The 17248-nt window shown below is 36.1% G+C and overlaps 2 protein-coding genes across 3 annotated transcripts in view; one reads left to right on the forward strand and one right to left on the reverse strand.

The window, feature by feature from the left end:
• Positions 1–4412: 4412 nt before the first annotated feature.
• txnb (thioredoxin b) lies at positions 4413–9653 on the forward strand. The gene is made up of 5 exons (XM_067444043.1): positions 4413–4561; positions 5737–5841; positions 6395–6460; positions 8014–8079; positions 9343–9653. Exons 1-5 carry the CDS (start codon positions 4538–4540, stop codon positions 9403–9405), a joined length of 324 nt encoding a protein of 107 aa, XP_067300144.1. The 5' UTR covers positions 4413–4537; the 3' UTR covers positions 9406–9653.
• Positions 9654–9729: 76 nt separating this feature from the next.
• svep1 (sushi, von Willebrand factor type A, EGF and pentraxin domain containing 1) overlaps positions 9730–17248 on the reverse strand; it is a 105071-nt gene continuing 97552 nt past the window's right edge. The window contains exons 45-49 of one of the 2 annotated variants that reach the window (XM_067443952.1): positions 16780–16950; positions 15303–15398; positions 14832–14927; positions 10872–10965; positions 9730–10118 (exon numbers count right to left, since the gene is read on the reverse strand). In XM_067443952.1, the coding sequence (XP_067300053.1) occupies positions 10088–10118; positions 10872–10965; positions 14832–14927; positions 15303–15398; positions 16780–16950 (488 nt within the window). In that variant the 3' untranslated portion in view covers positions 9730–10087. The remainder of the gene's footprint in view (positions 10119–10871; positions 10966–14831; positions 14928–15302; positions 15399–16779; positions 16951–17248) is intronic. The other variant, XM_067443961.1, reaches the window with a different exon arrangement.

A 17248-nucleotide genomic window follows, 5' to 3' on the forward strand; every position in this document is an offset into this window, starting at 1 on the left:
AGTAGTGTATATATGGTATAATAAAATTTTTAATATATATATATATATATATATATATATATATATATATATATATATATATATATATATATAAATTTCTTCTAATATATTTTTTTTAAATAACGCATAGGCCTAAATAAAATGATCAGAAACAAATATACAGCTAAACCACTTCAACACATTGTGTTCACGATGTTGTTTTTGAATTGAGTATTTTAAGGAATCAAACGAATGGATTTAACTCACTGATTACGACAGTGACTTGTTTCACTTTCGCCTACTCTGAGCTCGATTAATATATCTGAGGTAAACCCGCCCTCCTCATTACCCTACGCACAAATAAATGTAGGAAGAAATAAATGCATAAATAAATAAATGTAGAAAAGTATAAATGTGGAAATAAAATAGAAATTAATAAATGTATAAATAAATAAAGGGATAAATAAATATATATGGAAATAAATGTATAAATAATTGTTCTTTTTTTGCTTTTCTATGTATATTTATTTATTTTTGCTTTTTTACATTTCTTTGTATATTTATTTATGTATTTAATCATTTTTAATATTGGCAGCTTCGACATTCCATTGGAGAATATAACAAATGCAGTATGCAGTGCAACATTAGAATAGCCTATTGAATGTATTTCTCATAGGCCCTTATTCTCGCCATTAAATAATTACAAGGCAACTGAAAATAGAAGGCTTTATGGTGAGTAAGTTGGAGACACAAAGATGAAGAATCTGTCAAGAGAATGCTTGAATGGATGAAAGGTAAACTGAATGCTTTCAAAAAATGCTTTGAATATTGACCCGTTTCTGCTTTAAAACAACAAAATAAAAATAAGTATTTAATCATTACACTTATAATACAGGCCACAATAATATACTGTATTAATTTAACAGAATTTTCTGTTTGTGACCGTTGAATTTTCTGGGGGTTTGTTTTGTTTGACCTGTATTTATAATGTTGAACTTCATTGTGTTCTATGTTAGGGGTTACGGAAAATGTCTCTAAAATTACTGGACAATGTCTAGGTAATGAGCTGCCAGTACTTTTTCCGTTAATTTACGTAGGCCTATTTCTTTTTTCTTCTTTTTTTTTTACCATGGCTCATGACCTGAAAGTGAGTTGGTATGAATAGACACAGTATTCCCCTCACTCCGGACGGGCCAATCACATCGTGTATAGAGTCGGCGGGCGGGGCCATAATGACGACGGCCGAGTTGCGCGTGCTTCTAATAAACATTAAACACAGAAACTGGCGAACGGCGGCGGTCTATGGAGTGATTTTTGTGCCATAATTAAACAAACAAACCCAGCATTTTGCAAACAAACACGATCTGCTTTGCAAAGGAAAACTCAACTCGCAAACAAACAGAAAGTGATGTGCAAATACAAAGAACAGTTTAAGCGAAAACACAGAGGAGTAACAAATACATGTATTGTGTTTTGCAAATAAATGAGTGAGCATGCATATTTCACAAATAAATACAAACCATCCTACAAATTGCATGTAACCTTTGAACAAATACCAAATCTAGTCCACATAAATGCATATATGTTTTTTACTATCTCAGCTTAATTTTCTCACAAATTTAGTTCGAGCAGATTTTCTCACAAATGCAGTTTGCGCTGATTTTCTCACAAATGCAGTTCAGGCAGATTTTCTCACAAATGTAGTTGAGCATTTTCCTCTACCAGAACAGCAGATGGCGCTTTGGGTCAATTTACGATTTTCAAACTTTTTTTTTTACTGAACCGGATGCAGTATTTCTGTCTTACTGTATCTATTATTAATCATTTTGAGATTTTCACTTTGTCAACTCTATTTCATAAAAACAAAACATAAAAATATATAGATATTATTGTGACCAACAAGTGCGAAATCAATAGTGACATTATGGCTGAAAACATTTTTGCTAGGGCTAGTTTTTTCTCATTAAAATGCATCCATCCTCCATATCATTTATCCACTGTAGTGTAACGGGATATAAAAAAGTATTTACTTTTATGTAATTTGTACATTTGATGATACAATTCAAATGAGAACATTTAAAATAGTGTAAGGGTGTATCGTGTAACAATATATTGCAATACAAAAATGCAACAATATGTATTGTGGATTAAAGTTTAGACAGATTTAGTTTTGTATATGTTACTGTCACATCAAATATGGTAAATCCTGATAAAATAAAATATATTTTAAGCAGAGTAGGCTATATATTATAAGCAGAATGATTAATATTTGTTTTTCTGCTGTCACCATTTCCCTCTATGGGGGAGAAGGACCAAGCCCAGCCAACTATAGTTCACCTCTGATGTTCAAAGTATTGTGGGTGTATTGCACTGCAGGTTCATAACCACCATAGACATTGAAGGGGAAAAGTCCCCCCCAATAATTAGTAAGAAATATTGTTTGTGAATAGTCCCAAAAGGCTTATCCCCTCCCCCGAAAAAATGAGTGAATTATTACATGCCTGAAATCTGCTGTTTTGGAAGAGAATTGCATTTGTGAGAAAATCTGCACAAACTGCATTTGTAAGAAAATCAGCGCGAACTGCATTTGTGAGAAAATCTACACAAACTGCATTTGTGAGAAAATCTGCCCAAACTGCATTTGTAAGAAAATTAGCGCGAACTGCATTTGTGAGAAAATCTGCTCGAACTGTATTTGCACATCGCTCTCTGCTTGTTTGCAAGTCATGTTTTCCTTTGCAAAGCAGATCGTGTTTGTTTGCAAAATGATGGATTTATTTGTTTAATTATGGCACAAAATTCATTCCATAGTGGTCTTTTGAATCAGCTTTGACTGCGATTCTGGAAGACTCGGTGAAAAGTCTTTTTTCTCTTCTCTGAGAAAAGAACAAAGAACGGCACTGAAGTCATTCTTAAAAAGGGAAGATTAGCCGACCGGATATGGTGAATGTTTAATCTATCAACAAGTTCTGTTTCACCTTCGTTGCTCTGGTTGGTTGTAGCGCTATCCTATCGCGTGCAGAGGGAGTTTGAAAGACAACCGTTTATCCCGCCCCTCGGATTGAGCCCTGTCAATAGTGAGTTTCCAGACCAAACATCTTGATGTGGGTCTGGCTTGTCAGGCTATTAAGATACTGAAGGCAATGGACATGTCTAAAGCATGCTTACATCGGTTGTCTTTTTAAAATTAGCTAATAGCATATACACATAAACTATGTGTCTAAAAGGTCCAGGGAACCAACCCTTTACTTCTAAGTGTTTTTTTTTGTAGTAAAAAATTGTTACAGCAAATGTCATTATATTAATTACCTGCAACTGCAATATAATTACAAATAAAGCCATGTAAAGTCTCAGATTTAATGTTTTACAAACAGTTTTACTGTTCATTATTTCTGGAGGAAATGCCAGATTCAAAACAATTCAAAATGTGGACTAGCCACAGCTCCAACATACAGATATTTTGGATATGGTGCAGTTAGTTTTAAACTAAACCAGCCAAGTTTGCAATGCATTTAAATGTTTCAATTATTGAGGCTCAACCTCAAACTGCACGTTGACTTGTTTATAAAACATTTAGTGGTTTAAGAAATCTCTGTACACATTAATGTTTGCTCATTATTTAGAAACAACTAAAACTGTCTTGCATTGACTGATGGTTCTGGTGAAAAATAACAGGCTACCTTTTTCACAGATAAGTAGAGTACTTTAAAAAGCTGATTGCATATTACAGCCACTAGAGGACATAGTTAAACATCAACAGGACATGAATTCAAGGAATATTTGATAAGGACTGGATCTAAATTAAATTCTGTTATATGTGTGCTTTCAAAAGATATATGAAATATAACGACATGTTGTCTTAATGTCCGTCTTATTAATAGGCAATGCTGAAACAGAAGATTTGAGCGTTGGCCCACACATAGTCACAATGATTCTGTTAAATGAAATAAGGGGTGTGAAAAAAAAAAATAGTTCATGAATATATGACATGACTGATCTGAGTTGTTGCTTAATTTGTTCATGACAGTTTTTAGGAACATGCCAGTTGTGTTCATATAAGGATTGTTTCTGTGATATTATTTAAAGGTCTAAAACCTGTTGTGAAAGATACTGATTGTTCCTTTTTTGTACTGTCAGCAGCAGGTTAGCAGCCCACCACCACTGCTCTCGGTGACGTCATGGCACGTACAGAATCCCGGAATCTGTCAAGTCATTCTGACTTGCTTGTAACAAAACAGGGAACAGTGATTCTCTTTCAAGAAAAAATAAATAGTTTACGCGTTATAGGATTGATTTAAATATGTATGTCACAAACAGCGCAGAACCTACACATATATCGAATTTACTGAACTATTTCAACTGATTATATATTTGTAGTGTGTAGCAGTAGGCGGGGATAGGACCTTAGAATTCCGTGATTGGTTCGTTGTCTTCATGGAAGGCGGGTTAACGTGACAGTGTTTTTATACGGCTCTTGATGCTTGCTACCACTCTCTGTCAAGGAAGCAGGAGCTTTCGGAACATCCATTAGTCCATTAGAAGACATAGCTACATCAAAATGGTTGTCATAATTGAGGATAAGGTAGGAACACCAGTGTTTTAGCTGCTTCCTTAATTTTGACTGTAATTATTTATAGATAATGTAATTATGCTTGACTGCTGATGTACATGAATAAAATATATCTGAATAAGTTATTAATAACTTTTTTTGTGATCTATGTAAATAAATTGACGAGAGCATGACATTTTTTACGAAACTGTGCATGTAGCCTACATAGCTGGGTGGTAACCATTATGTTTTGTTTTCTGTAGAACCACAAAGCAAAATGCAATAATGGAAAGTGAAAGCAGAAGTGCAATTGTTTTCAGTTAAAACGTATTATTTAATAAGTGTTTCTCAGTGAGAAAGTACTGGCGTGTGTAAACAGTCGTCATGGGAGATCTGACTAATTTAAGCAAACCGGCTCTTTCAAAGAGTTCATTTCTTTTTTTTAAGAGTTCATTTCTAAGATCGATTCAGCGGTTCTTTTTGTCGTCACGTAATTACGTCATGGCGTCGTCTCTTTTATTTTTTATTTCTCTTTTATTTTGTGCCGGAAAGATCGCATTTACAAGTTGAACGCACAAGAATGCCACAACTAGGAAATACCAGTGGGAAGCTCGAGATTTTCTTTGAGCCCAGATCAGCCCAGATGTTCGAGTTGGGGGCGTGTCAAAAACGTGACGTCCGCGGTATCCACAGTTTTTGTTTACAACAAAATAAGCAAATTCCCTGCTCAAAATGTGATAGCATTGTAATATAACAATATAAGCGAACACTGGCTTCCTAAATTATTTAAAAACACAAAAAAGCAAAACACCTAGCTAATGCGCAGTCTTTGTTCTTCACCAACTGTCAACTGGTTCATTATAAATCCAACTCAAACATGATTTACATTAAATTGCTCTATGATGCAGCTTAAAAAGCTGTGAAAAAAATCTATACAATATACATACATCATCAAAATGTTTTAGATTAATATTAATTTACCATATAGTAATAATAATAATAATATATTTTATTTGTAAAGCCCTTTTCATAGTTAAAAACAATCCCAAAGTGCTAAAGTAGTAGTTTCTTTGTTAACTAAGTGTAATTCACTGCTTAATCCACAGCATTATGACTCATCGTGCATTTCAGTGAACCTCAGCAGAAAGGAATGTGTCATGTTAGTTTGGAAATTAAATTAACTTTTCCTTCCTTTCTCTTTTTTGTAGCCTGCCTTCGACAATGCTCTGAAAAATGCCGGGAACAAGTTGGTGGTGGTGGACTTCACAGCCACATGGTGTGGGCCCTGCCAGATCATATCTCCAATCTTTAAAGTGAGCTTTTATACACCAATGAATATGTTACCATGTCTGAGATTCAGAGTGACATCTGGAGTTGTCATGATTCTAATGTTTATTCTATAGAGGCCTCCGGAAGCTTCAGGGAGTGGCCCTGTTGTTGTGCTTTGTTGTCGGGCAACCGTTGGAGAAGCTTCCTTAAGAATTAAATTATGACTCATTCACATAATGCAAATGAGAGGCAGTCCCGATAAAGGAAGAAGAGAGGGATAAAAGAGCCTGAAAAATTGCCAATAACATTGCTTTAGATTTAGATTTTTAGATTTAGATTTAGATTTTGGTGTACTTGAGAATCAACCACAAGGAAAAAATAACCTTAGCCTCATGGGCAAAGTACATAAAAACATTAACTGGCTGTTTAATTTTTACTTTAATTCAATACCCATAAATTACATTAATGTACCTGGTTTAGGAATTGAAAGAAAGAATATGCAAATTTCACAGATGAAAAGGAAGGAGCGAAATTTTAAAGCTCAAAGGAAACGCTTTGTGGTTTGCTTTTTACCACCGCCTTTTTTTCCCTCCACAGGCGCTGTCTGAAAAAGAAGAGAACAAAAATGTGGTGTTTCTAAAGGTGGATGTGGATGATGCACAGGTTAGTCACCTGGTGTCTTTTTTCTCTGATGAATACACTCAAAAGTGGTGTAATGTCTGGTGTAATATAAGTGTATTTGGATGCTAGCATAAGGATACAGCCTAACCTTTTGTAAAAGACCCAAACACATTTAGAAGATCCCTGGTTGCTGTTTCCAGATCGACTTGCTGATAGTGTGTTATTTGATTCACAGGATAGTGCTGAGACAGGATATTGGCTTTCATTCAGTTTTATTAGAGGTAGATTGAGACACTGCCAGAATGGGACAATTCGTATGGTTCCTCGTGTTGTTATGGTTACAAACACTAGCTATTATGACAATGCTGTGTTGCAAAGCAGATTACGGGATGTGTGTGTCTGTGTTTGAAAGCTGAATTCTTTATACATGCTTGCGATTTGTTAAAATGTCACGCTTTCTGACTGACATTTAAATCAAGGTACAGATGGCAAGTGCAAGCAAAGCGTTTGAAGATTTTGATAACAATCCACACATCCCACAATCCTTTTTGTGACTGAACTTACGATCGGTGGAAAATATAAATTGAGATGATTTGAATATGAAACAAAGCATTTTCATAAGCATTTAAAGGACAGCTATTGTGTCATGGATGTAATTTCAGCCCTAAAGATCTCTTGCAAAAGTACTAAGACTAGCAAAGCATAATATTAAATAAAAAATATTATTGATTGTGGTGTGACAGGCAGCGGGGCGAGGGACCGCAAGAGCGGGCCGGTGATTAATGTTGACGAGTGCCAGCTGCGTGGCACACCGGTCTCGTCTCGCGGCCATGTGACGGGAGCATAAAAGGAGGAGGAAGGGCTGCGGAAGACGAGAGAGGACCAGGCCTGGAGTTTATGTTTAGTTTTGTTTTACGTGTGTTTGTGTTAGTGGGCAGTTGTCCGTGAGGGGCTGCCCACGTTTTATTTTATGTGTTTGTGGGCAGTCATCCGTGAGGGGCTGCCCGCGGTTTTACTTTCGTTTTGTTTATTTATTTTGAAATAAATGTTGTTGAACGTTCGCCGGTTCCCGCCTCCTTCCTTCCCATCTACGAACCGTATTACAGTGGTGCCGAAACCCGGGAGGAAGGAGGCGGGAACCGGCGAACAACAACTTTAATATACAAATAAATAAACAAAACGAAAGTAAAACCGCGGGCAGCCCCTCACGGACGTCTGCCCGCAAACACACAAAATAAAACGTGGGCAGCCCCTCACGGACGTCTGCCCGCAAACACACAAAATAAAACGTGGGCAGCCCCTCACGGACGACTGCCCACTAACACAAACACACGTAAAACAAAACTAAACATAAACTCCAGGCCTGGTCCTCTCTCGTCTTCCGCAGCCCTTGCTCCTCCTTATATGCTTCCGTCACATGGCCGCGAGACGAGACCGGTGTGCCACGCAGCTGGCACTCATCAACATTAATCACCGGCCCGCTCTCGCGGTCCGTCGCCCCGCTGCCTGTCACACCACATTGATATTCATCATGAAAGGGCAGACTGAATAAACCTATTGAACCCTGACATCCACTTCCTCTTTCTCTGTTCTAGGATGTGGCCTCTTTCTGTGACATTAAATGTATGCCAACATTCCATTTCTACAAGAATGGAAAGAAGGTACATAATTCCAGGAGTTTTTTTCTGGTTTTATAAACTGATTTTCCAGTAGCAGTATTAACATTAAGTGACATGGCATCTGACGCACAGGAGCCAATGGCACACGTCGCGACACTGTCACGAAACACTGACACTGGCAGTGACACTGAGTCGCGGAACATGTCGCTGTATGTGACACTCACTGGCAGATGAGCTGAACAACTATACTCACGTAATTGTGGCACAAAAGCCAAAATAAATATCCTATTTTCGTGACTTTAATTCCCCTCTTAAATAAATGTTAATCTAACTTGTTAAATTTAGTAATATGTGTTAGTTTGTGACAAGCAGTATCTGAGTGGCATGTGCCACTGAATGATTTATGCAATGCCAATATTGGTGCCAATGTTGTTGATCACACAAACTGCACGTCCTAGAAAACACGTACAAACCATCATAAGTCACTACAAATATCGCATTTACAGTCGCATCCGTTACTGTAGTAAAGCTTTAATTTTGCATCATGCTGCACGCTCTCCTCTAGGTGTCAGTATAGCCACCGCAAAGATACACCATAACTTAAGACAGTTGAGGAACATCAACGGGTGGTCTATTTGACATTTTGTTTGCAAGTTTGACGGTAGCAAAAACAGTATCTGATAGTATCAGAGTCTGATATGTTAAGGCAAATTTGTAAATACTTTATCAAATTTATTTTTTGCATACTTAGGCCTACTCAGTCATGGCTTTAATATTTCACAACTAATTATATTGGCATTGCATAAATCATTCAGTGGCACATGACACTCAGATACTGCTTGTCACAAACTAACACATATTACTAAATTTAACAAGTTAGATTAACATTTATTTAAGAGGGAAAAAAAGTCATGAAAATAGGATATTTATTTTGGCTTTTGTGCCACAATTACGTGAGTATAGTTGTTCAGCTCATCTGCCAGTGAGTGTCACATACAGCGACATGTTCCGCGACTCAGTGTCACTGCCAGTGTCAGCATTTCGTGACAGTGTCAGTGACACATGTCACTATCCACTGACATATGCCAATGAGAACCGGAAGTGCCACTGCGTGTGTCGCGACACTTGTCACTATCCACTGACATATGCCAATGAGAACCGGAAGTGCCACTGCGTGTGTCGCGACATGTGCCATTGGCTCCTGTGCGTCAGATGCCATGTCACTTAATGTTAACACCGTCTCTCTGATTTTGGCAGTTTAACCTGTTTGTTCCCTCTAACCAAGATTCAACAAATGTTTTGCAGATTGATGAATTTTCTGGGTCAAACCAATCTAAGCTGGAAGAGAAGATCATAATGCATAAATGAAGAAACATAAAAACACAAACAAACCATTTGTAGCTAAATAAAGTACAAAAACATCCTTCTCATCCTCTAATTCAATGACAGCTACTTTTATATTGTGTTTTATTTTTTTTTATATACTGAAACTATGGTAATACTTTCCTCAAATACTTTTTTGTTAAATATTTTGGCCTTCTACAATGGCTGTCTCCAATGTATTTTATTTAGGCTTTGTATGAATTTAAAAGAATAAAAAGAAATGAAAAGTTGAATTTTACAATGTTCTTGTGTTGTGCTGGGTATGCCAATATAACAAGTCAAATGTTTTAGTCATACCAGACAGGCAAGTAAAACAAACTGAAAGTTTAATTGAGAATTCTTCATCATTAACTGCAGGAATGAGAATTATTACAGTTGGTTTTCATATAGTTGTGTTTTCCGTTTTAATAAAAACATGAAAAGAATAGTTTATATACATGTACATTGGACAATCACATCAACATTTTTACACATCATACAAGTTCATGTATATAGCAGCAGCATATATTTAATACTGTTTCATTTTCTACATGAAAAAATACAGCTTTAATTTACAAAACCACTTAGGACTTTCGGAGGGAAAGAGGAAATGTGTTGTGTACAAGTTTCTGACATTAAGCCATCTTGTTCCAACACATTCAGACTCAAACTCTTGTAGCGTGGCACATTAAAAATGAAAGTATCCAGATTTTCTTTTTCTGAAAGACAATGATATATAATAAAAAGATCAGCTGCAGAACATTAAAGCACTTTTTGAAATGCATATTATAACCATAATGTCTAATCAATAATTCAAACAATATTTGCTTGAGGTATTGGCACATTCTGCTTTTACATATCAGACAGATGGACTTTGAAAATGGCTTTTACGCTCAGTTGTTTCTTAGATTGACCAACTGTCACGTAAATCTAATTGGAAATCACTCTAATCAGCAATGACGACTGCAGCATCTAATTAGCTGAGGGATGCAGATATCAAGTTGGTTGGCTGGAAACACTAAAGTAAAACCATCAGATCAATAGTACTTTAGTGAGAGGCTGTATTTGCTCAATAAACTTTTGACATTGGCACTGAATCAGTGAAATAAAGATAGGAAAGGAGCAAATTACTTAAAAGAATGAATTGCAAAAGAAATGGCAGCAGTCTCTCTTTCCTATCCCTCTGCCAACTCTGAGAAATGCACGTTTATTGTAAGAGATACACTATCATAAAACTAGGTGTGTCAGAGGCTTCACATCCTGACAAACAGGATTCAGAAAAGGCTGATTCTTATCTTTATTTCCCTACTTGTTTCTTTACTTGTCTTTCACAATCAATTGTAATATGCCAGATGAAAAACATGGGCTACATTACATTACAATGTGTCAAAAGGTCATCAAATATTACAATGTTCTATGCAATGTGCATGTATTAATGTAAATACAACACATGTTATTTATTTTTGGCCTACCTAGAGCAGTCATATCCTCCCCATCCTTGACTGCAATGACACCTGTTGGGTCGGATACACCTTCCTCCATTCAAACAGGGCATAGAACACACCGCTAAGAACAGACAAAATACTCCCATTAACCAATAATTCCATACTAATCAAGTGCATATGTTTATACTTTATAAATGTGTTGCAACAACAAGTACTGCATTATAAAAAAAAAAACGAAAGCTTTAAAGAACCTAATAAAACTTTTTTTTTTATGTTTACCATGGTGTACCAAAGCATGCAACACGTGTGTGTGTGTGTGTGTGTGTGTGTGTGTGTGTGTGTGTGTGTGTGTGTGTGTGTGTGTGTGTGTGTATGTATATATATATATATATATATATATATATATATATATATATATATATATATATATATATACAAACGCATGCATGTATATATTTAAGAAAAAAAAAAAAAAATATATATATATATATATATATATATATGTGTATATATATATATATATATGTGTATATATATATATATATATATATATATATATATATATATATATATATATATATATATATATATATATATATATATATATATATATATATATATATATATATATATATATATATATATATATGTAGTGGGGAAGCCTTCCCAAATAATTAGATATGGGTCCTAAGCCAATTATCTGTCACTATGGTGATATAAAAGGCGTTAGATATGTGCCTTAGAATTACGTCACTGTCAACGTCACTAAGGCGTTGCGAACGCTGTGTTGCTGCTGCTTCCGGCATCAGATGTGGACACTACACTAGAGAAAGTGAGCCCCGACTGCTTGACTGCCCTTCCTCGCTGGCTGCATGCTTCTGCTTAATAGTGAGCTCCGACTGCTTCATTGCCCTTCCTGCATGACTTGAGTTTTCCAGTCACTCGTGGGTCTCATACTACTCTTGTGGCTGCCGTTGTTGTGTGTATGCCCTCGATTATGTGCGCATTTCATCATTGGTGTTCTCCCCCAAAACACCGGGAGTATTGACCGGTAGTTTGGGCGTGTCTCACGTCCTGTCCACGGATAGCATTGCTGTTTTGTTTGTGCGGATTTTCCCCTTTTATATTCTTTTTTTTCTTTGATTTAATTATTAGGTTGTTTCTTTTGCTTTGCTGAACTTATTTCATTTATATTTGGCTTGGAGTGGTATTTTGTTTTGTTTGAATTTGTATTTTCAACTATTCAGTTGATTTCTATTTTCTTTGTTTACATTTGGCCAGGTGTACTATCCCTGGTTTCTTTTTTTGGTTTTCTATTTTATATAACTTTTGGTATTTTGTTTTGTTGATTTCAATTTGTTAACCTTTTGTGTTGGATTTGTTTCTGTTTTTGCCATTTGTTTTCATTTTGATTTAGTTGCTATTGAAAGATTATAGTGGTAATATTGTTTTTCTTACACCATTATTTTCTCTCTATTTTCATTTAACTTGATTTTTTTTGTCAATCCAGCAATACAGTCTCTTCTCTCTAATATTTCTATGTATACTTGTGACATTTTTATCCAGTTTGTTTTGTGTTACAGGGTCTGGGTGCCAAAGGCAGGGAGGCCGGCTCTTTCTTTCTAACGGTGGTGGTGCTTTATTCACTGTGTGCTGTGTCTATCAGTAGAGAGTGGTGTGCGTCTGTGACTGTGTGCACTGGTGAAAGAAATGTTTCTGCTGTAGGCAGATTCAATTCCCGTTAGCCTGACCCTGCTGGTAAGCCCCAAATTATTGACCCATGTGTGATTGACATTGTGCGCGAGTCTGCAAAATCATCAAAATTTACAGCTTTAATGCATATCAACAACTCAGCAAATAGGTTTGTTTGTCTTGGTACTAAAGCTTTAAAAGCCATTAAATGGACACAAAATACAGTTCTGCTGGTGGTGTTCTCAATAAATCTAATACATTTTCATTGGTAAATGAAATATAATGGGTGTTAAAATATAACCTGTGTGGAATTGTAAATGTTTTCCTGTCCTTTATAAGTCACTCATTATGGAGTTGGTATTGTGAAAGTAAATGCATCAATACACATCAATATGATAAATAAAAACTTTCTGTGTTGAGAAAAGTAGCGGTTTCAGCAATTAGACAGTCAAAGTCCAATATACAAAACAGGACACTGACTTAAATTGTGACAAATAAAATCAGTTTAAATAAATAAAATAATACAAATTATTATTAAGTTACAAATAAGCATGAATTAATATACATTTTTAATTAAAATTAACTTTTGTGACATTAATGTGAGCATGAATCCCAATTCTGATTCGAATTTTGCAGTTCACTTAAATTGTTGTAAGGTGTGACATTATTAAAAATATAAATATTCAATGCAATTAAGTTTCTTAAATAATGTAAATTCATAAAACGTCATAGAATTATAATTATTGTTGTTTGAAATCATTTTAGACAAAGTTGTGCATATCACACTACTGTCACTGCTCAACATGTCATGTCAACTGCCCCTATGCGTTTTCAATAATTGTGTTTTGTTTTATTGTTTGAGATCCTGGGGTGTGCTGGATATCAATATCAGTGGCCTGTTGTCACGTGTTGCCTGGCAACAACATGAGCATGACACAGGATGACCCCAGGAGAATGAGCCACGGTCCCATCCCACCATGAGGTCCTTCTGTGTCTATAATCACTCCACCCTACATTTAAACTCTTAAATTTAATTGGTTTATCATAATGTCTTTAGTTAACAGCGAGAGATATTTCCCTAAATAGCAACTTTTGCAGTTGAACTAAGACTTATGCCAACATATAAGATCACAGATAGCTTATGGTAAATTGCAGATGTTCTCTACACTTCATTAATCGTCTGTAATTAAATGCTGTGAGGTTATCACTAATTGTTGAATTTGTCTCAACATGTCAGGACTGAAAAAAGCAGATGATGTTTCTACTTTCTCAAGTTTGTAGATTTGTATTGTCCTTCTCATTTGTGAGTCGCTTTGGATGAAAGTGTCTGATAAATAATTAATTGTAATTACTCATACAAGAGCCACGTTAGAGAGGTTGCATTGACTAGTTAACTAGTCCTACTATTAAAGGGATAGTTCACGCAAAAAGGAAATTGTGATGTTTATCTGCTTACTCCCAGTGCATCCAACATGTAGGTGTGTTTGTTTCTTCAGTAGAACACAAATGAGGATTTTTAACTCCAACCATTGCTGTGTGCCAGTCATATAATGGGTTGAATAGGTAACAGTTCTATGAGAGCAAAACATACAAACAAAAAAACATGCTTAGACAACAGGCACAAAAAGCCTGCTGCTCGTGAGGACACATTGATGTCTTAAGACACGAACCGATCGGTTTCTGTGAGAAACTGAACAGTACGATCGCACCAGCTTGACCTCGTCAGACGGAAGTTACTGCCGATGGAAAAACTTGATGAGACCCATCGGGATATGAGGTAAAATAAAATAAAAAATACTGTTCAGTTTCTCACAGAAACCGTTCGGTTCGTGTCTTAACAAATCAATGTGTCGTGAGAAGCAGCAGGCTTTTTGTGCATGTTGTCTAAGCATGTTTTTTTGTTTGTATGTTTTGCTCTCATAGAATTGTTACCTATCCACCCCATTATATGACTGGCACACAGCAACGGTTGGAGTTAAAAATCTTCATTTGTGTTCTACTGAAGAAACAAACACACCTACATGTTGGATGCACTGGGATAGTTCACGCAAAAAGGAAATTGTGATGTTTATCTGCTTACTCCCAGTGCATCCAACATGTAGGTGTGTTTGTTTCTTCAGTAGAACACAAATGAGGATTTTTAACTCCAACCATTGCAACCATTGTAAGCAGATAAACATCACATTTTCATTTTTGTGTGAACTAACCATTTAATCATTATTTATGTAATAAATTAACTAATATTCTACCATCAACCATCATGAGTCATTATCACACACAAACACGCGCTCTTACCATTGTGGCAGCGAGTGCCCGTCCATCCTGCTGGACATTCACACTGGTATGGAGCGGCACAGCGGCCTCCATTGAGACATGGTAGGATGCAGATCGCTGCAAAAAATAAAATAGATATAAAGGCACACAAAATGTGTGACATTTGGTTTTAAGAGACACGGGAATAATGAGTATTAGTATAGTCAACTTTCAATTTCAGTTTAAGACAACATATTGTTTTTAACCTCTCTTTAACCTCACTTTCTACTTCCCATATATTCACACTGATAAAGGAGTGAAGCCACAGAGAGGAATGCAGCTTGGTTTGTGGGATGACTGCAATGCTTTTTAAGAAGCTGTTGTAATGCACAATGTTACTGTTCTGTGAAATGCTGCCAAAAGGAATAGACTGCTGTTATGTAGAAATATTAATAATCTCGGTTTGTGTATGCTGTTGTTGTTCTTATTGTGCATATTTATGTGTGTACTTACGCTCCTCGCAAAATCGGCCCATCCATCCCTCTGGACAGGAGCAAGTGTTTGGTCTTTGGCACACACCTCCATTCTGACATTGGAGCCAACACACAGCTGCACAAACACAACATGATTGGTACAGTGATGAAACTGAAACAATCTATTAAAAAAAGCAGAAACTGTACACAGTGCCACTCACAATCTTAAAAAAGCAGAAACTGTACACAGTGCCACTCACAATCTTAAAAAAGCAGAAACTGTACACAGTGCCACTCACAATCTTAAAAAAGCAGAAACTGTACACAGTGCCACTCACAATCTTAAAAAAGCAGAAACTGTACACAGTGCCACTCACAATCTTAAAAAAGCAGAAACTGTACACAGTGCCACTCACAATCTTAAAAAAGCAGAAACTGTACACAGTGCCACTCACCTACAGAATTCCAAAACACTACGGAAAGACATGCAGCATTCAAAGAATTATATGTTAGATGTTCAGACCGTTGTGAAATTGCACTTATCTTGTTAATTTCTGCAAGAACCAAAAGCAACGGAGCCAAAGACTCCAAGACCAAAAGAGAGGCTTGAAACATCAACATGCCAAAAATCAAAGCTGTATATATACTGAATCATTCATGCCTTGTTGAAAAGAGTGACATCCATATTAAAGCCCATCTCAATAATCTCTGTGAGACAACGCTGTTCTTCAATGGCTATTATAAAATTAATTCTGGCCCTGTATATGTCAATATAGCATTCTTGCTATGCTAAAATAAAGTAACATCTATGACACAAAATTATGTACTCTATATCATTGCACAGCACCTATTGAAAACCAGATTATAATTATTATAGAATTAATTTGATAAGGAGCTTGAGGCAATACTATATCCAAAAGGTGTTAAACGTTTAAAAAGAGAAAGAAAAAAAGTTTGGGATCAATTTCCCCCCCCAAACTTTATCTTCATCAATGAATCTTTACAAAAAATGTATCAGTTTTCACAAACATATTAATCAATTGAACTATTTTCAACATTGGTGATAATAATACTGGCATTCAAGTTTCTTGAGCACCAAATCAGCATATTAGATTGATTTCTGAATTTTTTCAGATTTTTTACTGTATTTTGATCAAATAAATGCAGCCTTGGTTAGCATTATCGTTTTCAATTTAAAAAAAAAATCTTACCGCCCCAAACATATTAAATATCATCTATTTGCAATAATATACTGGTAGGGAATGGGACATTGAAGCTTCTTTTGAATAAGTTTAGTGAGGCACCAAAAATGCACAAATAGCGCTAGTAAATCTCAAGCCATTGACTAGCAGTGTTGCTTAATAGTCATTAGCTGTAAAGAAATCTAAAGTGCCCAGTGCTTGTGTTTGTGTCAATGTGTAAGACCAGTCAAAAGGAATCACAGGATATTGCAAAGATGCAGAAAAAGGCTCAAGGAAGAAATCCAAGTGGGATTTAAGGGCAGGTCCTTGTGCTACCTTTGCAGGTAGGAGGTGGGGTCCAAGTGCCATTCTCCAAGCACACACTCCTGCTAGAACCCTCCATGGTGTAGCCTGCGTAACATGAGTACACCACCACATCTCCAAACTGGAACACTGCCCCACGGACTACCCCATTTGCCACGTACAGTGGTGGGCCGCAGGACACCCCTGTGTGTGATTAAAATGGACCGCACCAGTAGGTTAGAAAGGAAGATTCTCAGCCAAGCTGAGCAGTCCATTGAAGAACTAAAGAGAGCTTTTTGAGCCTTAAAAATGGCATTTTCAAGTCCTCTCATTTCAGTCTTTCTAAGTAGATGTATTTTAGAATATTTGACATCTTGTCATGTAACAGGAAGCCTAATAAGTGTTGGCAACATACAAACAAATCCACAAAACAGGAGATGGTGCATGCGAAATGCACATCTGAGAGATGATATCATAATATCCTATCACATCTGATAATAGT

This window comes from Pseudorasbora parva, chromosome 1, assembly GCF_024679245.1.
Source record: "Pseudorasbora parva isolate DD20220531a chromosome 1, ASM2467924v1, whole genome shotgun sequence".
Lineage (NCBI taxonomy): Eukaryota > Metazoa > Chordata > Actinopteri > Cypriniformes > Gobionidae > Pseudorasbora > Pseudorasbora parva.